At 41.9% G+C, this 20,618-nt stretch overlaps 3 protein-coding genes across 8 annotated transcripts; 1 reads left to right on the top strand and 2 right to left on the bottom strand.

Moving 5' to 3' along the window:
• Nucleotides 1-5,681: 5,681 nt before the first annotated feature.
• On the top strand, nucleotides 5,682-8,621 carry LOC127296423 (uncharacterized). 6 transcript variants are annotated; one of them, XM_051326489.2, is made up of 8 exons: nucleotides 5,682-5,820; nucleotides 5,946-6,286; nucleotides 6,595-6,684; nucleotides 6,986-7,072; nucleotides 7,151-7,234; nucleotides 7,302-7,412; nucleotides 7,497-7,567; nucleotides 8,082-8,621. In XM_051326489.2, the coding sequence occupies exons 2-8, from the start codon at nucleotides 5,948-5,950 to the stop codon at nucleotides 8,458-8,460; spliced, it is 1,161 nt and encodes a 386-aa protein (XP_051182449.1). In that variant the 5' UTR covers nucleotides 5,682-5,820; nucleotides 5,946-5,947; the 3' UTR covers nucleotides 8,461-8,621. The 6 variants fall into 6 exon arrangements, with proteins under 6 accessions (XP_051182449.1, XP_051182451.1, XP_051182452.1 ...); XM_051326491.1 differs by having other exon boundaries at nucleotides 5,683-5,820; nucleotides 7,163-7,234; XM_051326492.1 differs by having other exon boundaries at nucleotides 5,683-5,820; nucleotides 6,595-6,645; nucleotides 7,040-7,072.
• A 136-nt stretch (nucleotides 8,622-8,757) lies between these two features.
• On the bottom strand, nucleotides 8,758-14,228 carry LOC127296422 (uncharacterized). The gene is made up of 5 exons (XM_051326488.2): nucleotides 13,659-14,228; nucleotides 9,865-10,167; nucleotides 9,557-9,775; nucleotides 9,333-9,461; nucleotides 8,758-9,227 (listed from the first exon to the last, which is right to left on the bottom strand). Exons 1-5 carry the CDS (start codon nucleotides 13,950-13,952, stop codon nucleotides 9,000-9,002), a joined length of 1,173 nt encoding a protein of 390 aa, XP_051182448.1. The 5' UTR covers nucleotides 13,953-14,228; the 3' UTR covers nucleotides 8,758-8,999.
• Nucleotides 14,229-15,631: 1,403 nt separating this feature from the next.
• Nucleotides 15,632-20,109, bottom strand: LOC127296425 (uncharacterized). The gene is made up of 7 exons (XM_051326494.2): nucleotides 19,849-20,109; nucleotides 19,712-19,756; nucleotides 18,753-18,851; nucleotides 18,604-18,660; nucleotides 18,464-18,527; nucleotides 18,169-18,387; nucleotides 15,632-16,373 (listed from the first exon to the last, which is right to left on the bottom strand). The coding sequence occupies exons 2-7, from the start codon at nucleotides 19,741-19,743 to the stop codon at nucleotides 15,858-15,860; spliced, it is 987 nt and encodes a 328-aa protein (XP_051182454.1). The 5' UTR covers nucleotides 19,744-19,756; nucleotides 19,849-20,109; the 3' UTR covers nucleotides 15,632-15,857.
• Nucleotides 20,110-20,618: the final 509 nt, after the last annotated feature.

The following is a 20,618-nucleotide window of genomic DNA, read 5'->3' on the forward strand; positions in this document are numbered from 1 at the left end:
TGAGGTGTTGCACCTCTAAATATAATAAAAAAATCATCCCCCACTAGTTTCCATATTTTATTGCATCACCTAGATACATCTTTGCACCATGTGATGCAAAATTTGCACCCGTGTTGTAAATTTTTGGCCCTTTGTTTTGCTTCTACATCATCTCCTATAGTTTTTTTTTGTCTGATATGATGTAAAACGGTAGCTATTATACATCTACATCATCTGGTGGAGATTTTCTAAGGCAACATCCCTGCAACCTTGCCCAATCAACATGGAGAGGAAGAGTTCTTTGTGTTCTACCGGTATGGATTGAGCATACCAAGGAAGGTTACTAGTGAGTAAAGCGATTTTCGACGATTTATTGTGGACATAAATCACATCACGCATGAACGTGCTGATTCTAGCACGCTGCCACCACGTTATGTGAACCGCTGGTTTCGCAAAAAAAAAAGAATTTTTTTCCAAGGCCCATCAAAAAATTAGTATGGCAACTTATTTTCTCTCGTCGCTCCAAGAAGACAATGTAATGCACATACCAAGAATCACACCCTTTCATTTTTCTGAAATATGAGATGCGACATTACTAACATATCAAGTTGACACTTTCCATCTTCCTTATTGCCTACCTTTTCTTTTTTGTTTAAGATGTGTTTAGTTTTGTAACTAAGCCTTGACTTTCGTAAAGAGCCAATCTCGGTAAAATTTTGACACAAAGTGAGTTAGAATAAATATTTTTATACTAAACATTTATATTTATTTATAAAAAATACCATAATAAAGTTTTCTAAGATTAATTATTGAGTTCTCTGTTGTATGGTTGCAATGAACATTGAAAAGTACATGGAGAGGTATCTAAAATAGATTTTGAAATGATATTTAGATCAATGTTTTTTTCTTTCCAAGAAATTATCCATTTACAAGATATTTCAAAAATGATCACCTTAAACGTGAAAACAAAAACGAGTCCTTGAATATACTTTTGGCTTTGGTTGAACTATATTGTGTATATGCATTTTGTGTGTGTGTGTGTGTATGTGTGTTCTTCTCTATTTTAATATTCTTACATATATTGGTAAAGGTTCCAAAGAATACAACATAAACAATAGAGATTTGTAGTGTATGATTGGATAATTAAATCGGTAGAAACTTCTGAAGTATAAATTAAACTGTTGGCATGATATATTTTCTTCCACTGTTGAATGCGACTTACAAGTTATAGTGAGTTAAGTGCTAAGTTAATATCCTATTGATGATTCATTTTATTTATAATAATAACCAACAAACAAATAAAATGTTGCGGGTTATTCTACTTTTGGATATGTAATTTTTTTATATTTGATACGCTAGCCATAACACACTACACATCTTTTGAGGATTTACTAGCCTCGGCCATTGACATGGGTATGCCTAATTGGGCCTATGATTTGTGTCACCTTGGTGCGTATTGTAAAGAAGCTCATGATGATGGAAGCTGAAGGCCAGAAGATGAAGCTTGCCGAAAAAGGAAAGACCCACTACGGGAGCCGACATACTTCTAGTTAGACAAGAAAAACATACATAAATTGTCCCGAGTTGGACTCTATGACCTAGCCTCCTATATAAAGGCTAGGAGAAACCATCAGCGATCATCTTCTAGTTTGCGGCGCTTTAGCCTCATAATTAATCTATCGGAAGCCTTGTTTGTATGACCAATCCACGAAACCACCAACACACCACTTTTCCCTGAAACCCTAAGTCCATCATCCATGGAAATTCCCGAGGTCACCCCTCGACAGTCGTACGATCTAAAAACGGTGTCATGCTAGTACCAATTTCCTTTAGGGGTGCGTACAAGTGTTACTCCTAGTTTCTCAAATTCCATGTAATGATTTAAACATGTACATATATCTTTGATAATTTTCAATATATCATGTTATAAGAGTGGAAATCGTACCTTCGTCGAAGGGGCTCCCTTCATGCCTCCAACTTTATGCTAGCACTGGAAATACGAACGCGAAGGAAAATGCAAACATAAAAAAAAGACAAAACGATAACCAAGAGAAGAAAAACAAGAAGAATCTGAAAATGGGAAGTGGATCCCAGTAAGCCCATTAGTGCCATCCCTCATGGATCAGAGTCAATCCTCGTTGATCAAAGAAGTCAAGCCTGCTTGAGGGCTTTTAAGGCTTTTACACCAGGATAGAGTTTCTTACCTTTACTTTTATCTCCCCACCATGTGTATTGGTGTTCATTTATACACGGCTCTAGGACTATAAAAGGCACCTTGCAGGGAATAAGCATTTGGTGCACATGAGCAACAGTGCTCTCAATTTTTTAAATATTTAAAAAATTATATGTGTTTGAAAAAATCATCATATTTATTCTGTGAATACATATATATGTTCCGAATACTCGTGAGAAGTTTTAGTAGAAGATGCATTGTATTTTGAGCTACAGGAAAAAAAACAAATTTATGGCTACGTATAGGGACGTATATTTGTCAGAAATTTGTCTTTTTTATATAGCTCAAAATATAACATATTTTTCTCCGAAATTTCTACCGTGTCTTAGGAATGTTTATATGTATGTAGGTATTTAATTTCAGTTTTTTTGGAATAAAAATAATATGATTTTATAGCACCAAGAGCACTTGTGCTCATGTGCTAAAGACATTTTTCGCCTTGCAGGGTCATAAATAAATCATCTCTTATATGAATCAAGAGTTCTCTCTCGGATGGCGAGACCTAATTCAGTTGATATTTTCAGGCTTTTGAGTTCGAGCAAGATTACTATGATGAGATCTCTCTTAATATCAAGCTCACGGAAGTAATCAGGACATAGAGGTTGTGCGTCTGATCATACCACCAGGTTGTCACACTCATACATCCGAGGTTGCTCAATGGGTCTAGGCCTTTCTCGAGGTTGAACCCGGTTAATAGAAAAATAGTACATCACTTGTGTTAGTGTCCGATAAACAACAAGAGCACGATCTTTACTTTAGGATATCGTCGCCAGCTTCCCATTGTATTATTTTCATAGTAAAACCACAACCTATAGTGCATCTATTGGACAGACTAGCCAAATTAAACGTGTTCATATGTACTACATGTTGTCGGTTCTTTCATGTGGAATATATAGCTCGTGTAAATTGATTTTTTTTTTTTGGTTCTACATAGTCAATAATAGTCATCTAGACGCGACAGTTACTAGTAAAAGGGTTACTAGTACATTATATTTGTGATCCTCCTCCACTTCGTGCCCATGGACGACCATCCTATTTTGCCCCGCCACCACATTACCTTACTTTCCTAGTGCTACCTTCGTTCCAAAATGTAGTATGGTAGTATTGTCTTGTTGTTATAGTGTTGTTCCCTTGATCATGAATTTTTTTATGACGTAGTATTGCGAGTACCTGATTTGGATCTATTTTTACTTGGTTTAATTTTAGGCTAGAGAATATATTTGGTTCACTGGCATTACCTAGACATTACATGATCTCCTGTTTGACGTGGTTAAGGTCAAATATAGAGCGCGTGCTTACCCTCGTGTCATATTGGCTAGACATATTTACTTGTTCCTTTGGCACTAATTGTTTGTTTCCTTCCCTTTGATTGCATGTTACGGCATATTATTGTCCTTTTTTTTTATTTGGTCGCCTCACAGAAATTACGAACCTGTTATATAGAATATGTGAGATAAATTGTGCATTCGAATAAATCTTTACCAGTTCACAATTTTGAGCACGTAGAAGATATGTGATCAACTGGGGGCGCAAGAGTGCTCTACGAGGCAAGCGGGGATATTTTATTATATAAATTCAAATTTTATATGCGAAAATGTGTTTTACCAAAATACATTTTGGACCTAAAATAATTTTGCGTAGAGAAGAAAATGTTTGCGAGTTCAAAAATACTACTACAGTTAAATATTGTTCACGAGATTTAAAAATTCAAATGAAAAAAACATGTTTGGAATGTTCAAAAAATTGTTTGAAAATTCAAATGAACATTTTCAAAACATGCAACAAAAAATCAAAACCTTTTTCCCAAGCAATCTAGGGTAGGCTATTTTTGAAATTTGAATAAATTTTAACATTTTTAAATTTTTACGAAAAAACTAACAGCTAACGGAAAGACCAGCAGGTGATATATGGGCCAGGCCCAGGACCCGCGGACGTGTGCGACGATCGCTATACACCGACAGGATCTGCCCACGAAGCCAGCGCGTGTGTCTGAACTTCAATTCTAGTCGCGGTCTGGCAGGAATCGGTCTTTTATTTCTCCCCAACAGCCCATCCTGAATCGGGGGGTGCTGTAGGCCGACCTGGTCGGCGCGGACCAGGCGCTGCACACCCCCCAGGCGGGTTGTTGGGCCGGCCCAACATTCTCACTCCTTACTTTTTTTGTTTTTTCATTTTTGTTTCTTTTTGTTTTCTGTTGTTTTTTTTTAAATATTTTTTTAAAATCTGAACATTTGTTAAAATAAAAAAATTAAAAGAAATCAATTTTTAAAAATCTGAACATTTTTCAGATTTGAATATTTTTAAATTTGAACAAAAATGTATTTTTTTCTATGAATAATTTCCGAATTTAAAAAAATTTATATTTGAACAATTTTTGAATCTGAACGATTTTCATATTTAGAACAATTTTCAAATTTGAACAAATTTCATATTTGAACGGTTTTCGAATTTGAACAGTTTTCGAATTTGAACGGTTTTAAATTGACATTTTTTAATTTAAACATTTAATTAATTTAAACAATTTTTAAAAATTAAAATTTTCTAATTTGAAAAAATATAAACAAACCCGAAAAAAGAAAAAAAACAGAAAAGAAAAAAGAAAAACGAAAAACAAACTGCTACTAAACAGCCACAAATGGGCCTGGCCCATACCCGACCAGGGGGTGTGCGGTGGCCGGTAGCCACCGACCTGGTCGGGAGCGCCTACTCTCCGCTTTAAGCGGGAGGCAGCGTTGGCTCCGCCCGAAGAGGTTCCCCGTGGGCCGCTCCAAACCTGGGCTCAACAAAAGGTATTGCTTCTCCCTTTTATTTTCTTTCAGTTTAGATCTTTAAAGATGTTTAAATTGAAAAAATGTTCAAATCTGAAAAAGTTAAAAATAAAAAAGTTCGAACTAAAAAATGTTTGAATCTAAAAAAGTTCGAATCTCAAAAATTTCAAAATTTAAGAATGTTCAAATTTGAAAATTGTTCAAACATAAAAATTGTTCAAACATAAAAATTGTTTAAAATTGAAAAGTGCTCAAATTTTACAATTGTTTAGTAAAAAAACAAAGAATTTTAAATCAAACAAAATTCATATTTGAACAAATTTCATATTGGAACAAAATTTGTATTTGAACAAATTTCATATCTGAACAAATTTCATATTTGAATAAATTTCAAATTTAAACAAATTTTGAATCTGAACAACTTTATAATATAAACATTTTCAAATCAGAGAAAAAACAAATCTGAACAAATTTCGAAATCAGCAAACCAATGCAGCAAAAATAAAAAAGAAACCAGAAAAAAACCGAAAAAACCTGAGAAAAACCGAAAAACCAGAACAAAGGGAAAAATCCATACCTGCTAGACGCTAATGGGCCGGCCCACACCGTCCGTCGCCTAAGCGGGAGCGAATCGCTCCCGCATTGAGCGGTGAATAGGGATTTCGGACCTGGTCGGTGTATAGGTTTTGCCTCCTGAATCATCTCAAAAATAAAGAAACAGCCCATCCTGAATTTCTGATACAAGGCAGGCACCACCGCGAGCGCTGCCTCCTCCCCTCCCCATCCGCCGCTAGGCGCAATCCTCCCAGCGCCGCCGCCGCCGCCCGACCGCCTGCGCTGGTGAGGGCATCCTTCCTCCCCCGGTTCTCATCCCCTTCCATTCTTCCTCCTATCCCGCAGCTCGATTCTCTTCACATTCCCTCCAGAACTAACCGCGAAAATCCGAAACCCTCGCCCTACCGCAGCAATGTCCCGGGACGCCGCCGCCGGGCTGAACCCGCCCTACAAGGAGGACGAGGAGGAGGACTCCGACGACGACGACAACGTGCCGCTGGCGATCTCCCGCGACAGGAAGAAAGCGACCGGCGCGGGTGCCCCCAAGGTCAAGAAGGAAGAGGAGGACGATGACGATGACGTCCCGCTCGCGCAATCTCGGGCCAGGAAAGCGGTCAATGGGGGTGTGAAGAAGGAGTGGGTGGACGATGACGACGACGACGACGACGAGGATGAAGAGGAGGAGGACGATGACGACGAGGAATACGAAGAAGATGAGTACACGCCCGGTTCTGGTTCTCGGGGCAAGAAGGTTTGGTTCGGATCTCTTGGGTTACTTTCTGTTTGTTGGCCCCTATCTGTTTGTTGATATTTAGGTATTTGTTCCGTCAGCTGTTTGTGATTAGCTAGGATTCGTGAGCGCATTGGCCAATCTTCTCCTCCTAGATTGGACATTCCCTAGACCAACGTTTTCGATTAGAAAAAATGGGGCAGTGGTCAAGCTGCGAAAAATGCTCTGTTTCTTTTAATGTCGTTGCAGAACTACCTCGGACATGTATTTGCTCTAGTTTTCTGGCTTCTCACAAACTTGTATAAAAATGACATTTCTATGCCTTGCAGGGAAATGAGAAGCAAAAAAGCACCCCCAGTAGCAAGCAGAAGGCATCTAAAGTTAAGAAAGAAGAAACTGCTTCTGATGATGACTTCGAGGTTGCAATTATGCTCCTCTTATTCCAATATTATCTACGCATTTCTTATGAACCTTTTGTGATTACTGATTAGTGAGGTTTGACAAACACATTGGTTAATCTGTTCTTAGAGTTAGACACCTCTACAGAAATCGTTTTCAGTTAGGAGAAAAATGGGATAGTGGTCAAGATGCAAACAGCGATTCATTCATTTTCTGATCTCATTGCAAAATTTCCTTCAAATGAAATCTGCTGGCTTTATTTTATTGGTTTCTCCCAATCTTTCTTGTCGTGCCTAAAGATAACAGTGCTGTGTCTTCTAGGAAGATGAGAAGCCGAAGAAGACTCCCACTAGCAAGCCAAAGGCTTCTAATAAGGTTAAGAAAGAAGAAACCGGTTCTGACCGCAAGGTTGCAATTCTTCTCCTCTTGTTGCAAATTTATTTCCGTTGATTTTATTCTTGAGGTTAGTAGGTGCTAAATTTTCAGCCAAAATCGCAGAAGAGAAGTCCAGCTGTCAGTAAACCTAAGACCTCCAAGGTTAAGAAACCAAAAGACGAGCCTGATACCAAGGTATACCATTTCAGTGATTTATGTTGTGTTGTTTAGTTGCTAAATTATTTAGTTTGATCCCTTGAAGGAGAACAAGAAAATAAAGAAAGAAGGTGATATCAAGCAAGATGGGAATAAGGTGAAGAAGGAGAGGAAGGTGTATGAATTGCCAGGGCAGAAACATGATCCTCCCCCGGAAGTATGATCATTTTGACATTTTTTCCACCTTGTATGTTTTTATTCCTTTCAGACGAGGAATGATTGTTCTTTTACTTTGTTGCAGAGGGATCCATTGAGGATATTTTATGAATCACTCTACGAGCAGGTGCCAGATAGTGAAATGGCTGCAGTCTGGTGAGATACTATGCAATACTGTACCTATTTTTTGCACTAGCCAAACTTGGTGCGTAGTGGTAGCTTACTGAAATCCTGGCCTGGTCTGTGTTTTTCACAAACTGCTTGGTGCAGATTCCTTATAAGAACTTTTTAGCATGTGTTGTCTGAGTGTTGTTTTTATGCTTGTAGACTTCTCCCTTGTACCTCCTTTCTTTTTAGAAACTAGCTCTGCTGCTTACAGCTGAGGTCCTTTATCTTTCGTAAACACCAGTGTCACAAGTCAGAACTGGACCATGTCTCACCAGTTTAGGTTAACAAACCTCACTGTTTTTGAGCTAGTTTTCACTTTCCTGTCATTCCTAATCAAATCATACATTGGCATATTGTGTTTACTTCTGGAACTAGTTACTTGTAGCCCGTGTTTTAATTTTTTATCCATTTATGTCCAAGGCGTGTACATTTTGTGCATACAATATTATTTCCTCTGATGTAAGCAAATTAATATCTTGAGCAACGCTTTGGATGTGGATAGGTTGATGGAATGGGGTTTACTCCCAGAGGATGTGGCCAGAAAGGTCTTTCAGAAGAAACAGGCCCAGAAACTGAAGTCACCAGTCAAATTACTTGCTGCACCAAGAAAGACAAGTTCTCCAACCAAGAGAGTACTATTGTTATGTGAAGAAAAAACCAACTCAGGTACAAAGAGCTCTGGAAAAACCACAGCACAGAAGAAAAAGAGGGCATCTAGTCCTAGTGACACAGATGACGATGACGATGACTTTGTCAAGCCGACAAAGACCAAAAGGCAGAGCGCTGGAAAAACCACAGCAAAGAAGAAAAGGAAGGCATCGAGCACAGATGACGATGAGGACGAAATCATGCCGACCAAGACCAAACGGCAGAAGGTCTAGCTAGGTATCTGATCCTTAAACAAGACATGTCCTTTGTTTATCATTGTCATTATGCTAGATCAGGATAACCTTAGAAAATGCTGAGAAAATTTCGACTTTCGTGCAAATCTGGAGCAAAACTATTGTGGTGAAGCAGTACAATGTTTCCATGTTTTCCAGTACTTGGGTAGTGTATTTCTCTTTCTGCTCCGAATGCTACTGAGAGTTTGTTAAAGTGGCACACGAGTGTTGACTTAGTAGATTTGCATATTTCAATCTGGCACGTACTCAAAGCCGAATGTTATCTTCCCCCCCACCTTATGCAATCCCAAACTACTTGCATTTACCATTGACAATGTGTCTGGCTTTGAAAGCCTTATTCTAAAGTTATACATCAACCAGGCGAACAAACCTGACGAATGCATCGTTGCATTCCGTCAGGTTGCGACCAAGCAAAGCATGAATGCCGTGATCAGATAAAAAGAACCATCACGACAGGCACTGTTACAGAGAGGCTTTATAGCCCACTCTCATATTTACCCTTTCGTATGCGTACTCCTTTACTCGCTCGGCGGTGCTGACACCGCCGGCGACGACAACAAGTTGGATGAAGTGGACAGTGGCTCGTGGACGACGGTGCTGGTGGAAAAGAAGATCGGTTGGCTGTTCAGCTGCAGCATCACGGCCCCAAGCACCTCTATCAGCAGTTTCTTGAACTCCGCTTCGTCTACCTCCTTTCGGTCGTCAGCATTCGCCTTCTTGAGCGCCTCATTCACTACGGCATCCACCTGATCGAGTCACGTTCAAAACCATCAAAGTGATGTTCAGTTCCAATCAGATCAAAGTCTCGTCACCTTGAAGTCTCGTGCCGGCTAAAGCAAAAGTATTAGAACCTGATTGACAGCGCCATGAGGTGGTAAGCTTGCTGCATCAGCCATCTTATCGAGTGCAACTCGCAGCTGTTCCTTGGACGCTTTCTTCTCGTGTTCCTTAGGCACGTTTCTCCACACAGAATCCAACAGCTAGCACACATGCCATCACACACTATCAGTTCCGCAAAGAGTCTGAAGAAAAAGAAGATGCAAGGATCCACGAATCCCAGTCTAATCATACGTACCTTGTCCAGCTCGAACTTGTTTGACAGCAGCCTCCTGACACCGCTCCCGTCGAAGGTGTTCTCAGTGTGCGCAACGATCACAGGCTGCTCCTGAAGCCGTTCCGTGACATCGCCCAGGAGCTTCTTGAGCTGCTCAAAGAAGACTTCCCGGGATGCCGGTTGCTCAAGCTGATCGGCGGGGAGTTGCTTCAACGCCGGTTCCACGATGTTGTCTGCGATCTGCCAGTATCACATAAATCTTCAGTTTGTGTACCGACATCCCACAGATCATTTGCTAGAAATAAACACTATTTTGTTCACTCACTTACCCAAGGGTCAGTAGCTGGGGGCATTCCATGGTCGACACGGAGCTGCTGAACAGCAGCTAGCAAACATTCCCGGAGAGTAGCATCTTCGGACCCAACCTGTGAGAAGATGGCAGCAGCTGCCGGATTATATCTGGGGCTGGACACGAAGTCCCTGAGGTCCTCGCCGTCGATGCGCAGTATCACGATCGGGTCCTTCTTGAGCCCGGCCGCCATGCCAAGGAGAATGTCCGACAGGACCTCTTGGAACTCTGCCCTGGTCACACCCTCTTGGTTCCCATGGCCATGGGTCAGCTCGCTCATAGCCTGCACTTTCAGGTTTGTGCAGTGTGTAAGAGAGGAGCAATTTACCATTCAGGCACAACCGTAGTCCCTGAACAGACTCATCTCTTCTGTTGTACATAACCAGTGGAGACATCGAAGATGTCGGAAGAAAAATTCTGTTCTTCATAGCCAGTGGAGACATCAAACATGTCGAAAGAAAAAACATACATTTTACGAAGGTTTTTTTGTTTTGTTTCGGTATAATGCTTTATAACCAGGAGACTCGAAGTTTCCAATGATGTTCCTATCTGAAGTTTGCAACTAGCTGAGATTATGTGAATCCAGGCAGAAAATGTTTTACTGAACCAAGGGATTAATACAATATACCAGTCATTCTCAATACAAAACTGTGAAAACATGTACTCCCTCCGTCCATAACGGATGTATTAGATTTGTCTAAAATTGGATATAATTTAGACACATCTAAGACATCTTTTTTTGGGATGGAGGGAGTACTATCGACACGATTCAGAAAAACTTGCTCGTTTTTTTACTCTATGTGTAAGAGAGGAGCAATGCGCCATTCAGGCGCTGTAGCAGAAAACACTCACTCAATAGAGCAATAAGCCAGTGTCGGGACTTCACTTATGTTGTAAATGTTTGGAAAAAAGTGTGATCTACAAATAGTTCTGCTGTGGTCTAAGAAAAATTTGGGCAGTCTCCATTGATGGTCCTATCTGAAGTTGAATTTGGCAACTGAGGTTATGGGAAATCCAGTCTATTTTTCACATAAAAAGGGTTTCAGTTGAATAGACCTCCTTAAAGAAAGACAGGGCTTAGGAATTTAAAATCCGGGTAGTCTCCATGATGTTCCTGTCTATGCCTGAAGTTGGACTTGGCACCTAACTGACATTATGTGAATCGAGGCAGAAAATGCTCTTTAGTGGAGAGAAATGTTTTACTGAACCTAGGGCGTAATACCAAATTATTTTGAATACAAAAGTGTTTCCACCAACTCACGTGCACAGCAAAATCCCTGGTCACCTGATAGATTTTTTTGCGATGTTCCATCAGAGAGAGTGACATATTTCTACTTCAAAAGGGATTGACGGCATGTATCATAAATGATCGAGGACATATGAGGACGAGGTGAAGGTTTGGATCGTGATGTTGTAGGTTCTTTTCCCAACCTCCAATGGCGTGCTTGAACTCAGGTTCAGGGCATCTCGACACTGACTTGCGGGCAAACCTGAATCCTGCATTACCTTCGAAAGTCTTTACCGGCTAACGATTTAGTGTAGAAGATTGGATAATGAAACGGATCTCGATTACTAACCTAGTACCATCATCTGCTAAATACACCATCCAACAGCCACAACTTCTTTATCCCGTCTTCCAAGCCATAGACCACAGCATGTTGCGATCATGCTATATTCATATATGCAATAAGCCCACACCTATCTTATTGTTATTAGACTGAAGTCACTTCATATATGTAACTGAGGAGTTTCTCTTCTGTTGTTCATAACCAGTGGAGACATCGAAGATGTCGGAAGATTTGTTTTTTGTTCACAAGCAGTGGAGACATCAAACATGTCAAAATAAAATAAAAAACACATGTTACGAAGATTTTTTTGTTTCGGCATAATGCTTCAGAATCAGGAGACTCAAAGTTTCCAATCATGTCTAACTGAGATTTTGTGAATCCATGCAGAAAATTTTATATTGAACCAAGGGATTAATACAATATGCCAGTCATTGTCAATACAAAACTGTGAAAACATGTACTACCGATGGGATTCAGAAAAACTCCTCACTCTTTTTTCTCTATGTGTAAGAGAGGAGCAATTTGCCATCCAGGCACTGCAGCAGAAAACTCCCAGACAGTACTCTCTGAACCGATTCAATAGAGCAATAAGCTAGTGTCTGGACTTCTCTTATGTTATTCATAACAGTGAAGAACAAACGTTTGGAGAAAAAAGTGTGATCTACAAAGAGCTCTGCTGTGGTCTAAGAAAAGCTTGGGCAGTCTCCATTAATGGTCATGTCTGAAGTAGAACTTGGCAACTGAGGTTATGGGAAATCCTGTCTATTTGCCACACAAAAAGGGTTTCAGTTTATTCAAAAGCCTCCTTAAACAAAAATATAGCTTAGGAAACTTAAAATCAGGGTAGTCTCCAACTCTCCATGATGTTCCTGTCTGTCTGATGTGTGTCTGAAGTTGGACTCGGCACCTAACTGAGATTATGTGAATCCAGGCAGAAAATGGTCTTCAGCGGAGAGAACTATTTTACTGAACCTAGAGTGTAACACAATAAACTAACACTCATTTTTAATACAAAAGTGTGAAAACATGTTCTTGGATGAGATTCAGAAAAACTGCTCTCTGTTTTTTTGAGAACTTTTTGAGTTCTCGATGCATTCCATGGCCACCACTGACTATAATGGATTTTTTTGCCATGTTCCATGAGATAGATTGACATATTTCTACTTCAAAAGATACTGAAGGGATGTATAGTAAATGATCATGAGGACGAGGTTCGGACTGTGACGTTGTAGGTTCTTTTCCTAACCTCCACTGGCTTGAACTCAGGTTCAGGGCATCTCGACGCTGACCTGTGGGCAAACCTGAATCCTGCATTGCCTTCTAAAATCTTCACCGGCTAACGATTTGGTGTAGGACATTGGATAACGAAATTAATCTCAATTACTAACCTAGTACCATCATCGTCTGCTAAATACACCTGCCAGTAGTGACGGCTTTTCTACCCCGTCTTCCAAGCTGTGGACTGTTGTACGTTGCTATCATGCTCCCATATTCATATGCAATATGGTTATGTTTTGTTTGGTTCCCTAAGTAGCCCTGCCAAAAAAATTGGTTGCCTATCAAGTTGTGGTCATTGTTTGGTTTGTAGCCAAAATTTTGGCTGCCAATGCATGTCCACCCCTCTCACTTACAGATTCTAGCCAAATAATTGGCCCAATGTGGGCAAAAGATTTCTTGACCAAAAAGTTGGCAACCAACTCTTGCCAAATATTTGGTAGGGCTGGTGTGGGCACCAACCAAACACACCCCGGCCACCAGAATTTCTGGTTATTGGACTGAATCCACTGCATTTGATGGATAACTATCCTCGCAAGATTCATCTCATGAATATACCTTGCAGGAATTTATGCAATTATTACTAGGGAAACATATACTACTACAGTAGTATCGTCGGTGACTCAACAACTTAGTTACAAGAGCTAGTAAGTTCAGGTGTCGCCGAACGACAAAAGGTTCAGTAAATTTGTGTGCCTTGCGGCTGAGTTTCAAGGGTCAAGCGATTTTCACTGGAAAGGTTTAGGTTGTAAGCTACTGAAGAATTCCCTAATTGATCACACTGACAACACCGAACTGGCAACCCGTAAGCCGGCTTACCTTGCCTCTCAGCTATCAGATCATGGCTGGCAAGACTAGCTCGGTTGGTTGCAGTCACCGTAATGTCATCGGCTTCGTGTAGCTAGTAGGACCCATCACCGTGCTTACGTACCTCGGAGTAGATGTGGTCGGCGTTGGGCGAGGAGCCCTGCGCGGGCAGGCCGAGCGCAGCGCCGATGTCGGCCACGGCGGGCTCCAGCTCCCGCGCGGAGAGCCTGCCGTCGCCGTCGGCGTCGAGCTGGTCGAACTTGGTGTCGGCGAACATGCCGAACGCCTCCCTGTCCTCCACCAGGTCCCGTATCCCCGACCCGTCCACCACCACCTTCGTCCGCTTGTCCTCCTTGCTACCGCCACCACCGCCGCCGCCCTTCTTGGCCTTCCTCCACCCGAACCAGCTCCTCTCCATTGGTCCCGGACTCTCTGTATATATAGCGCCCGGCCACTGACGTGCAAGGAATCGAGGAAAAGTTGCACCGGCCCCCTTTCCCACTCGCAGATACAGGACCGGGGTTAAGCTCTCTCGATCGATCGCTTGGCGTCTTGGGCTCTTGGCGTTTGGTTTCTGTATGGTGTGCGCGCGCGGGGAGAGACGGCCGGACGGGAAAGGAATAAAAAGCAATGGGAGTGAGAGGGGATGGGGAAGGAAAGCAACCGGCCGGGGAAAGTTCGGCCGTTGTCGGCGGCGGGATGGCGAGCGTGCAAGTTGGGACGGCAGCCGGCCACTTGTTCGACCTCCCGCGTTTCTCGTGATCACGGCGCGCGCGACGGCATAGGCACAGTGGGATCGACCACGACGACGCACGCACGAACGCAAATCGATATTATTTTCACCTGCTGATTGTTTAGATGTGAAAGCGTCGGGCTTAGCTCGTTCATTTGTTTAAGTATTATTGCGAGCTAGATAGATTGATGGGTAGGAGGATCAGTCGACTGACCTCTTTGTTTTGAGCGCTGGCTGGTTCCTTCTCCGGTGGGGGAAGGCATATTATCATAGTACCATGGTCGGCGCAGGTCACGATCGATCGTGGTGGTGGCCGGGCATGAACATGATGGCCAAAAGCGACGGCGACCGACCGGCCGTGTCGGTCTGTGGCTGTGCACAGCTGCAAAGCAGAGTTTTCTCCGGCGGGATAATGAGGCGTTCGACAAAAGACAAGGTCTATATGGCTAGGGCTCGCTCAAAAGAAAGAGATATCAGAGAAAAGGAACTCTCCCTCTCTTGACCTTTCCCTCCTGCTACCTAGCTTTAGCAGTTGACATCTACGCGATCGATTAATCGAGCTCGTTTTAGCTTCTAAGCAACGGCCAACTACTAGCTAGCCATAGCATCTTTATATGCACAAGTTTCATCGATCGGCATATCAGCATATGGTCTAACATCAACTCGTAGTTTTGTTCGCAGAGGAGCTACTGTACCTATTTACGGATCAGTACCAACATCAACATAAATACTCCTACACATACGTATAGTTGGAGAGGTTTCATGTCTTCCTGAAAGGCCGATCGATGTATCTGATCAGTGTCACATCAGGGATCAGGCACTAGCTAGGCGCCATCAAACGGCTTTGCTAGATTCAGCAAGACAGCCAAGTGTGTTGCTAAAGCCTCGCTCATCTTCGCCACTTTCAGGTTTTTCCGCAAGCGATGTGACCAATCGTTCACACGTGTCAGCGTTCTGAAGCGTACATCTATCTGCGGTTCGTTTTCCTTGCCGCGGAAGCATCCTTAAGTGGTGTTGTTGCCTCCATTGAACTTTACTTCTGCTGCTTTAGTTTACTTGCTTTCTGTGTGGCTATTCTACAGTTATAGCAGTTCGCCAAGCCACCGGCCTATCAGGTTTTGGGCATTTCTAGAACGTGGTTGGTAGTCTAGGTCGATTTTGGAGCCTAATTTCTGGACACGTGGAATACTTTCCTTTTCGAGTAGCCATTTCTAGCATTAAGTTAAATTTGGACTGCTAGAACATCTTTACATTTTACATTTAGGAACGCAACGGGTTATCAATGGCACCAGGAGAATGTGAACTATGTCATTGCAACTGCAATCACCACCTATCACACAGAAGAAAACATAACACATGGGACGTCTCAAGAATCAAGATAGATGCATTCATAGCACATGCCAACAATCTGTATTTACATATGCCAGTGATATTTACAACTTCCAAGCACAGAGCCGGGCTAGCGAGAATAACAGCAAGAAGAAAGCAACAGAAAAGATGACAACACCAACACCAAACAACGTGACATTCTAAGGCTCGAGAAAAAAGAGCAACCCAATGTGCAAGGAAAGAATGCTTTGCAGCTAATTTTCATGCAGAAGCCTCAGCAGCAGCGCGCCTCCTTAGCTTGGCACGTGTCACGCGGATTGTCTCCTCCATCACAGTCTCCTCTTCTAATGAAGGCTCAAGCTCTTCGGCGCCCTCTACAGCGTCATCGTCAACCTCATCAACAACAATGTCATCAACTGCTTCGGGTTCAGGGGTTGGCTGAACCCTAGGCTCAGGCTTTGGTACATCAGCATCAGCAGCTGAAACAGGCACTAGTTCGACCGCAGGTTTTGCCTCACTTTTCTTAGTGTTATCGTCAGGTTTTGCTGCAGATGCAGCTGCGACAGGTTTCGTGGATGCCACTGGACCAGCTTTCGCAGATGCTTGACGCTTGATCTTGGGGGAAAGAGGCTTGGTCTCCTGAGCTTGCTGTGCCATCGCTGCTTGCCGGGCAGCAATAGATGCTGCTCTGCGCATAACCGGCGGGCCTTGTCTTTGTGGTTGCTGTTGCTGTTGTACCTGAGGTTGCGGTTGCTGTTGTTGTGGCTGCTGTGGTTCCTAAAGGAAATAAAAACATATCTCAGTATAACTGCATTTGACAATTTAATGGAAAGCACAAACATATAGTATTTGGAAAGCACAAACATGTCTCAGTATCAGTGGCGGAGCCAGAATAACAACCATGTGTTGTCAGCTTGGTGTTGTGTAGTCAAATACATGTATTTCTATAAATTTTTAATATTTTTCTACACACATTTAGCTTGTTTTGTCAAAAAGCTGTGTAGTCATTTGACTACACAGATTGACACAGATTGGACGTGGCTCCGCCACTGCTCAGTATAACTTCCAAGACGGGTGTATATAAGCACAAACATCATGTGACTATCTGAAACTGATAACTTTCCGAGACACAGCTAGACCAGCCCAAAATTATCCAAAAAAAAATCTTCTACTAACAACCATCAGCCATGCCACATGAAAATCCTTCTTGATTTCTTGTGCATTAGTTTGTACAACATACAAAAGGAAAGCTCAAATGGCGCAACTTTCTGAGTTCAACATTAGTAAATGAGCTTTCTGAAATTAACATTAGTACATGGTGCAGCATGCAGGATTGAACTACTATCAAGCCTTGAATAGGCACCATTTGACATTACGATAGATTACGATAATTTCATTTGTTAGAGCCACTTTTCAAATATTTGGGTGTTTCCTATATTTTCCAAATCAGTTAGACACAGATTTGTTACTGTGTTCATCAGGACATATGAGATGAAATGCCAGAGGACAACCAACCCACTTTTAAATAAGAACATCGAATTTTTTACGACATTCTTTTCTGTAGTAGTTCAAAATACAACACAGCCCAACAAACCGTAAACTCAGCCCTAAGATATTAGCACACTTCTGATTTCAAACGAAAAGACGGTTTAGACATGCGCCAGCAGATGGCAGACATGAAATAGTAAAATACAGAACTCGAAAGAGGGGCAATGAAATAGGACAATATGCTATCAGCTTACCACCAAATAGAACTATCAAGTATATGATATGACAGATTCTGCATATATTAGATGGTTAAACTGTAGTTCAGTGCAAATTTAGATATCAGATGGTAGCAACCATGAGCATAGTAATAAGCACACTAAGCTCAAGAGAATGATGGTCCTGCACTTTTCGCAGCATTCTAGGATACAGATCAGCAACAGTTTGGCTCACTGTTTTTGATCGAAAAGGGATGTGTTTTACATAGTTGTAAAAAGTCCAGTGTTCCTAAACTACTCACCAATATCAGCTGTAAACTTAGATGAACTTGTGATGCTAAAACACTTGACTTATCTTTGTGTTATCATGAAACAGAAATAATATACCTCACTAATGTTAGCAGTCAACTTCGATGCCACCATATAACATGATGAACAACATTTTTTTTATCATGCAATGGACACTATCTGTACTAACTACAAACAAAGAAGGCAGGAACTTCTCAACTTTCTCAGGGTTATATGACTGTATACTTTACAAACTAAACATGACTTCAAAATTCATAATTTAGCAGATATAATAACCAATGCACTAGTACATAATTGATTCTTCTTCTAAGAGTAACTCCATATACTAATCTTAGTCCACAAATTGGAAATTCAACAATATCATATTGGTGGGGGTACTAAATGCATCATGCATAAAAATATAACTAATGAGTTTGCTTTAGAAGCGCAACAGAAACTTGAGCTTTGGTAACTACATAAGCATGGAGGTGTTAAACATCCCCAGGTGAAAAAACTTCAATTGGCCCAATACTAAATAGCTTTGCCTGAAAGAAACATATTATAGTCTCTGCAATTCGCACCTGAGAACGTTGTTGCTTTGATTTCTGGGATGGAGACTGTGAAGCAACATACTTCAGAACTTCAAAGAAGGTACTCTGTCCTGCAGAAGCAGCCTTCTGGAAATAAACGACAACTACATCGCTGGCCCGAGCTCTCAATTCAAGCAAATTACGGTCGATTTCATTTTCATGCTGTGAAATATATGGCTTGAAGAAGGTGCCATAAATGTAGGTAGTTCCCTTCAACGAAAGCACACATCAGTTAAATGTGCAGAGTAATCTGTAGAATGAAAGCTGCAAGGGCCAAATAGAGTACCTTTGTCCTAGGGTACCACAAGTAAATAAAGAACAACAACTTTGCCTCAGAGTAAAATGGTAGCCTTCAACATGAGGAACTAATGTTAGGGACTGTTCAAAGAACTCCTGATGAAAAAATGCAACCATTGGTGGTCTTACCATGAGATCGTCAAATCTCCAAACCTCTCCAAAACTGTCATAAGAGCAACTAAAATCCTAGACACGAGAAACAGATCAAAATTTGCAAGAATATTTCCCTTGGATAATGTTGTGAACTTGTAATGATACAATTGAAGGAACCACCTTACCAGTATTGACACCAAAATATGAGCTGCTCGATCTCAGGTTTGTTCAGTTCAACAGTCTTGTAGCACTCATATGCAGGATAGGCATAGCCAAAAACCAACCTGCATGCAAGTTTTGTATAAAAAATCAGAACATAGATGAAATGTTGGTGCTTTACTATCGAGTTCTTTCCCACGCGATCCGGCTTAAAAGAAAGCATTATTTTAATTTACACTTGATCCGCTCTACAATGATCAACCAAATGGAAATAGTAGCCATTCTGAAGATGCACTGAATTTTAGCATCTCGGCATGCTGTAATGGACAAATCTTTCAAGGCATTTCCAAGAAAGAGCTGGAGTGACTGTCTGTCAGACGCACACACAAACAAGGGCTAACAAGGAGGCAGATCTCGACAAAAGATGCCGTAATGTCGGTTATACCATTTGTTGTTCAAATGAAGCCTGGGAAGTGGGTTCGAAACTAACCGGTAGAGAACCAAATTCAGTCAATTCGTGAAAGATCCATTATCCATTCGTAAGCAATTTTTCTATAAATGGAGTAGCAGACAAGAATCTTGAAAAAGAACCAACGTGCATAAGAATAAACGAAGAGAACATTTGACCGTTGTGCAACGTATTGAAAAATTTCCCCCATGCTCCTCGACCTCGAGAGCAATAAACATGTAGTACTGCTATTATACATTTTTTGAATTTTGAATGCGTCGTCGGGCCCTTATTTCACGCCGGGGAAGAAGGTTGACAAATCGACACGAAGGAAGGCATCTTCCGATTTGTTTTTGCGAAACAAAATAATTACGGATGAAAGAAACCAAGAAAAGACTCTCTACCCATGCATCGGATTTCAAAAACATCAGAAGAGAACCGCACACCCATGCCCTGAATCTGTTCCGAGACTGAAAATGCCAAACCGGCAGGACCACATTTGAAAGATTCAGCGGAGGAGGGGAGAGTAGCGCTTACAGGAGAATCCTGGAGAGGAAGCCGCCCATCATCTTGTCCGACCGCCTGCGCGCAGCCAGATCCAAAACAGAAATCAGAGGACGTCGCCGACAGGAAACCGCAAGAAGGAATCGGAGGAACCGCAAAGAAAAAAAAACCTTTCTTGAGAGGGATCTGGACGGATGGCGACGGGGGAACGGCCGGAGACGGCGGTGGCGACGGCCGGGTGCTCGCTCGCTCGCGCGCGCGTCGTCCCCCTCCTGCCTCTAGGCTCTATCCCTGTTCGGCGGCGGCTAAATATACTAGCCGCAATGCGGGAATGCGGGGGAGGGCCGGAGGAGGAGAAGAAGAGGCGAGGAGAGCACGTCCGCCGTCGGCTCCGCCTCCAACCCGCGATTGTTTCCTTATTTTACCGGGTTATAATAGGCGGATCTCTACCCTGAGACCATTTCTTAAACTAGTCGTTATTGCCCCCTGTCTCGCTCCCTCGGGTAGGGTAAGCAAGAAAATTCAACCATGTGTACTTTTATATATACTCGTGTATGATGTAGGAGTATGTATGTATTATCATACTGTTATGCTTCATTCTCCCCGTACGCACCTTTCCTCCTTATTATCCAACCGTTAGCATCAGCCCGCCGGCCTGTTCGCAACCCTGAAACTTTCCAGGGGATAATTCAAACTCTGTAGTCGAAAAATTCAAACTCTGTAGAAAAATTCACCCGTTTTATTGCGAGCGTAGCTAGCATTATCATGCTCCAGGAACTAGTAATAGCAGGGATATCATATCTTAATGATTGACTGATTGTCACCGATTTAATCATCATTTTCGTAATTATTCAGATGCTTTCTGAAAACATGGAAAAGGATCATCCAGATGTGGTTCCACCGGCACCACCATCCTCTTGGGGTCTGGTAATCTTGTGAT

This window comes from Lolium perenne, chromosome 4, assembly GCF_019359855.2.
Source record: "Lolium perenne isolate Kyuss_39 chromosome 4, Kyuss_2.0, whole genome shotgun sequence".
Lineage (NCBI taxonomy): Eukaryota > Viridiplantae > Streptophyta > Magnoliopsida > Poales > Poaceae > Lolium > Lolium perenne.

What these genes read in the sequence shown, in the direction of transcription:
- LOC127296423 (XM_051326489.2), top strand. Translation starts at nt 5,948, where the DNA reads ATGTCCCGGGACGCCGCCGCCGGGCTGAACCCGCCCTACAAGGAGGAC. An exon ending in AAACCGGTTCTGACCGCAAG is followed by an intron (nt 7,073 to 7,150) that starts GTTGCAATTCTT and finishes CTAAATTTTCAG; the next exon opens with CCAAAATCGCAGAAGAGAAG. An exon ending in AGTGAAATGGCTGCAGTCTG is followed by an intron (nt 7,568 to 8,081) that starts GTGAGATACTAT and finishes GGATGTGGATAG; the next exon opens with GTTGATGGAATGGGGTTTAC.
- LOC127296422 (XM_051326488.2), bottom strand. Translation starts at nt 13,952, where the DNA reads ATGGAGAGGAGCTGGTTCGGGTGGAGGAAGGCCAAGAAGGGCGGCGGC. An exon ending in CCCCAGCTACTGACCCTTGG is followed by an intron (nt 9,776 to 9,864) that starts GTAAGTGAGTGA and finishes TGATACTGGCAG; the next exon opens with ATCGCAGACAACATCGTGGA. An exon ending in ACAAGTTCGAGCTGGACAAG is followed by an intron (nt 9,462 to 9,556) that starts GTACGTATGATT and finishes CATGTGTGCTAG; the next exon opens with CTGTTGGATTCTGTGTGGAG.
- LOC127296425 (XM_051326494.2), bottom strand. Translation starts at nt 19,743, where the DNA reads ATGATGGGCGGCTTCCTCTCCAGGATTCTCCT. An exon ending in TTCCTCTCCAGGATTCTCCT is followed by an intron (nt 18,852 to 19,711) that starts GTAAGCGCTACT and finishes ACTTGCATGCAG; the next exon opens with GTTGGTTTTTGGCTATGCCT. An exon ending in ATATTTTGGTGTCAATACTG is followed by an intron (nt 18,661 to 18,752) that starts GTAAGGTGGTTC and finishes TCTCGTGTCTAG; the next exon opens with GATTTTAGTTGCTCTTATGA.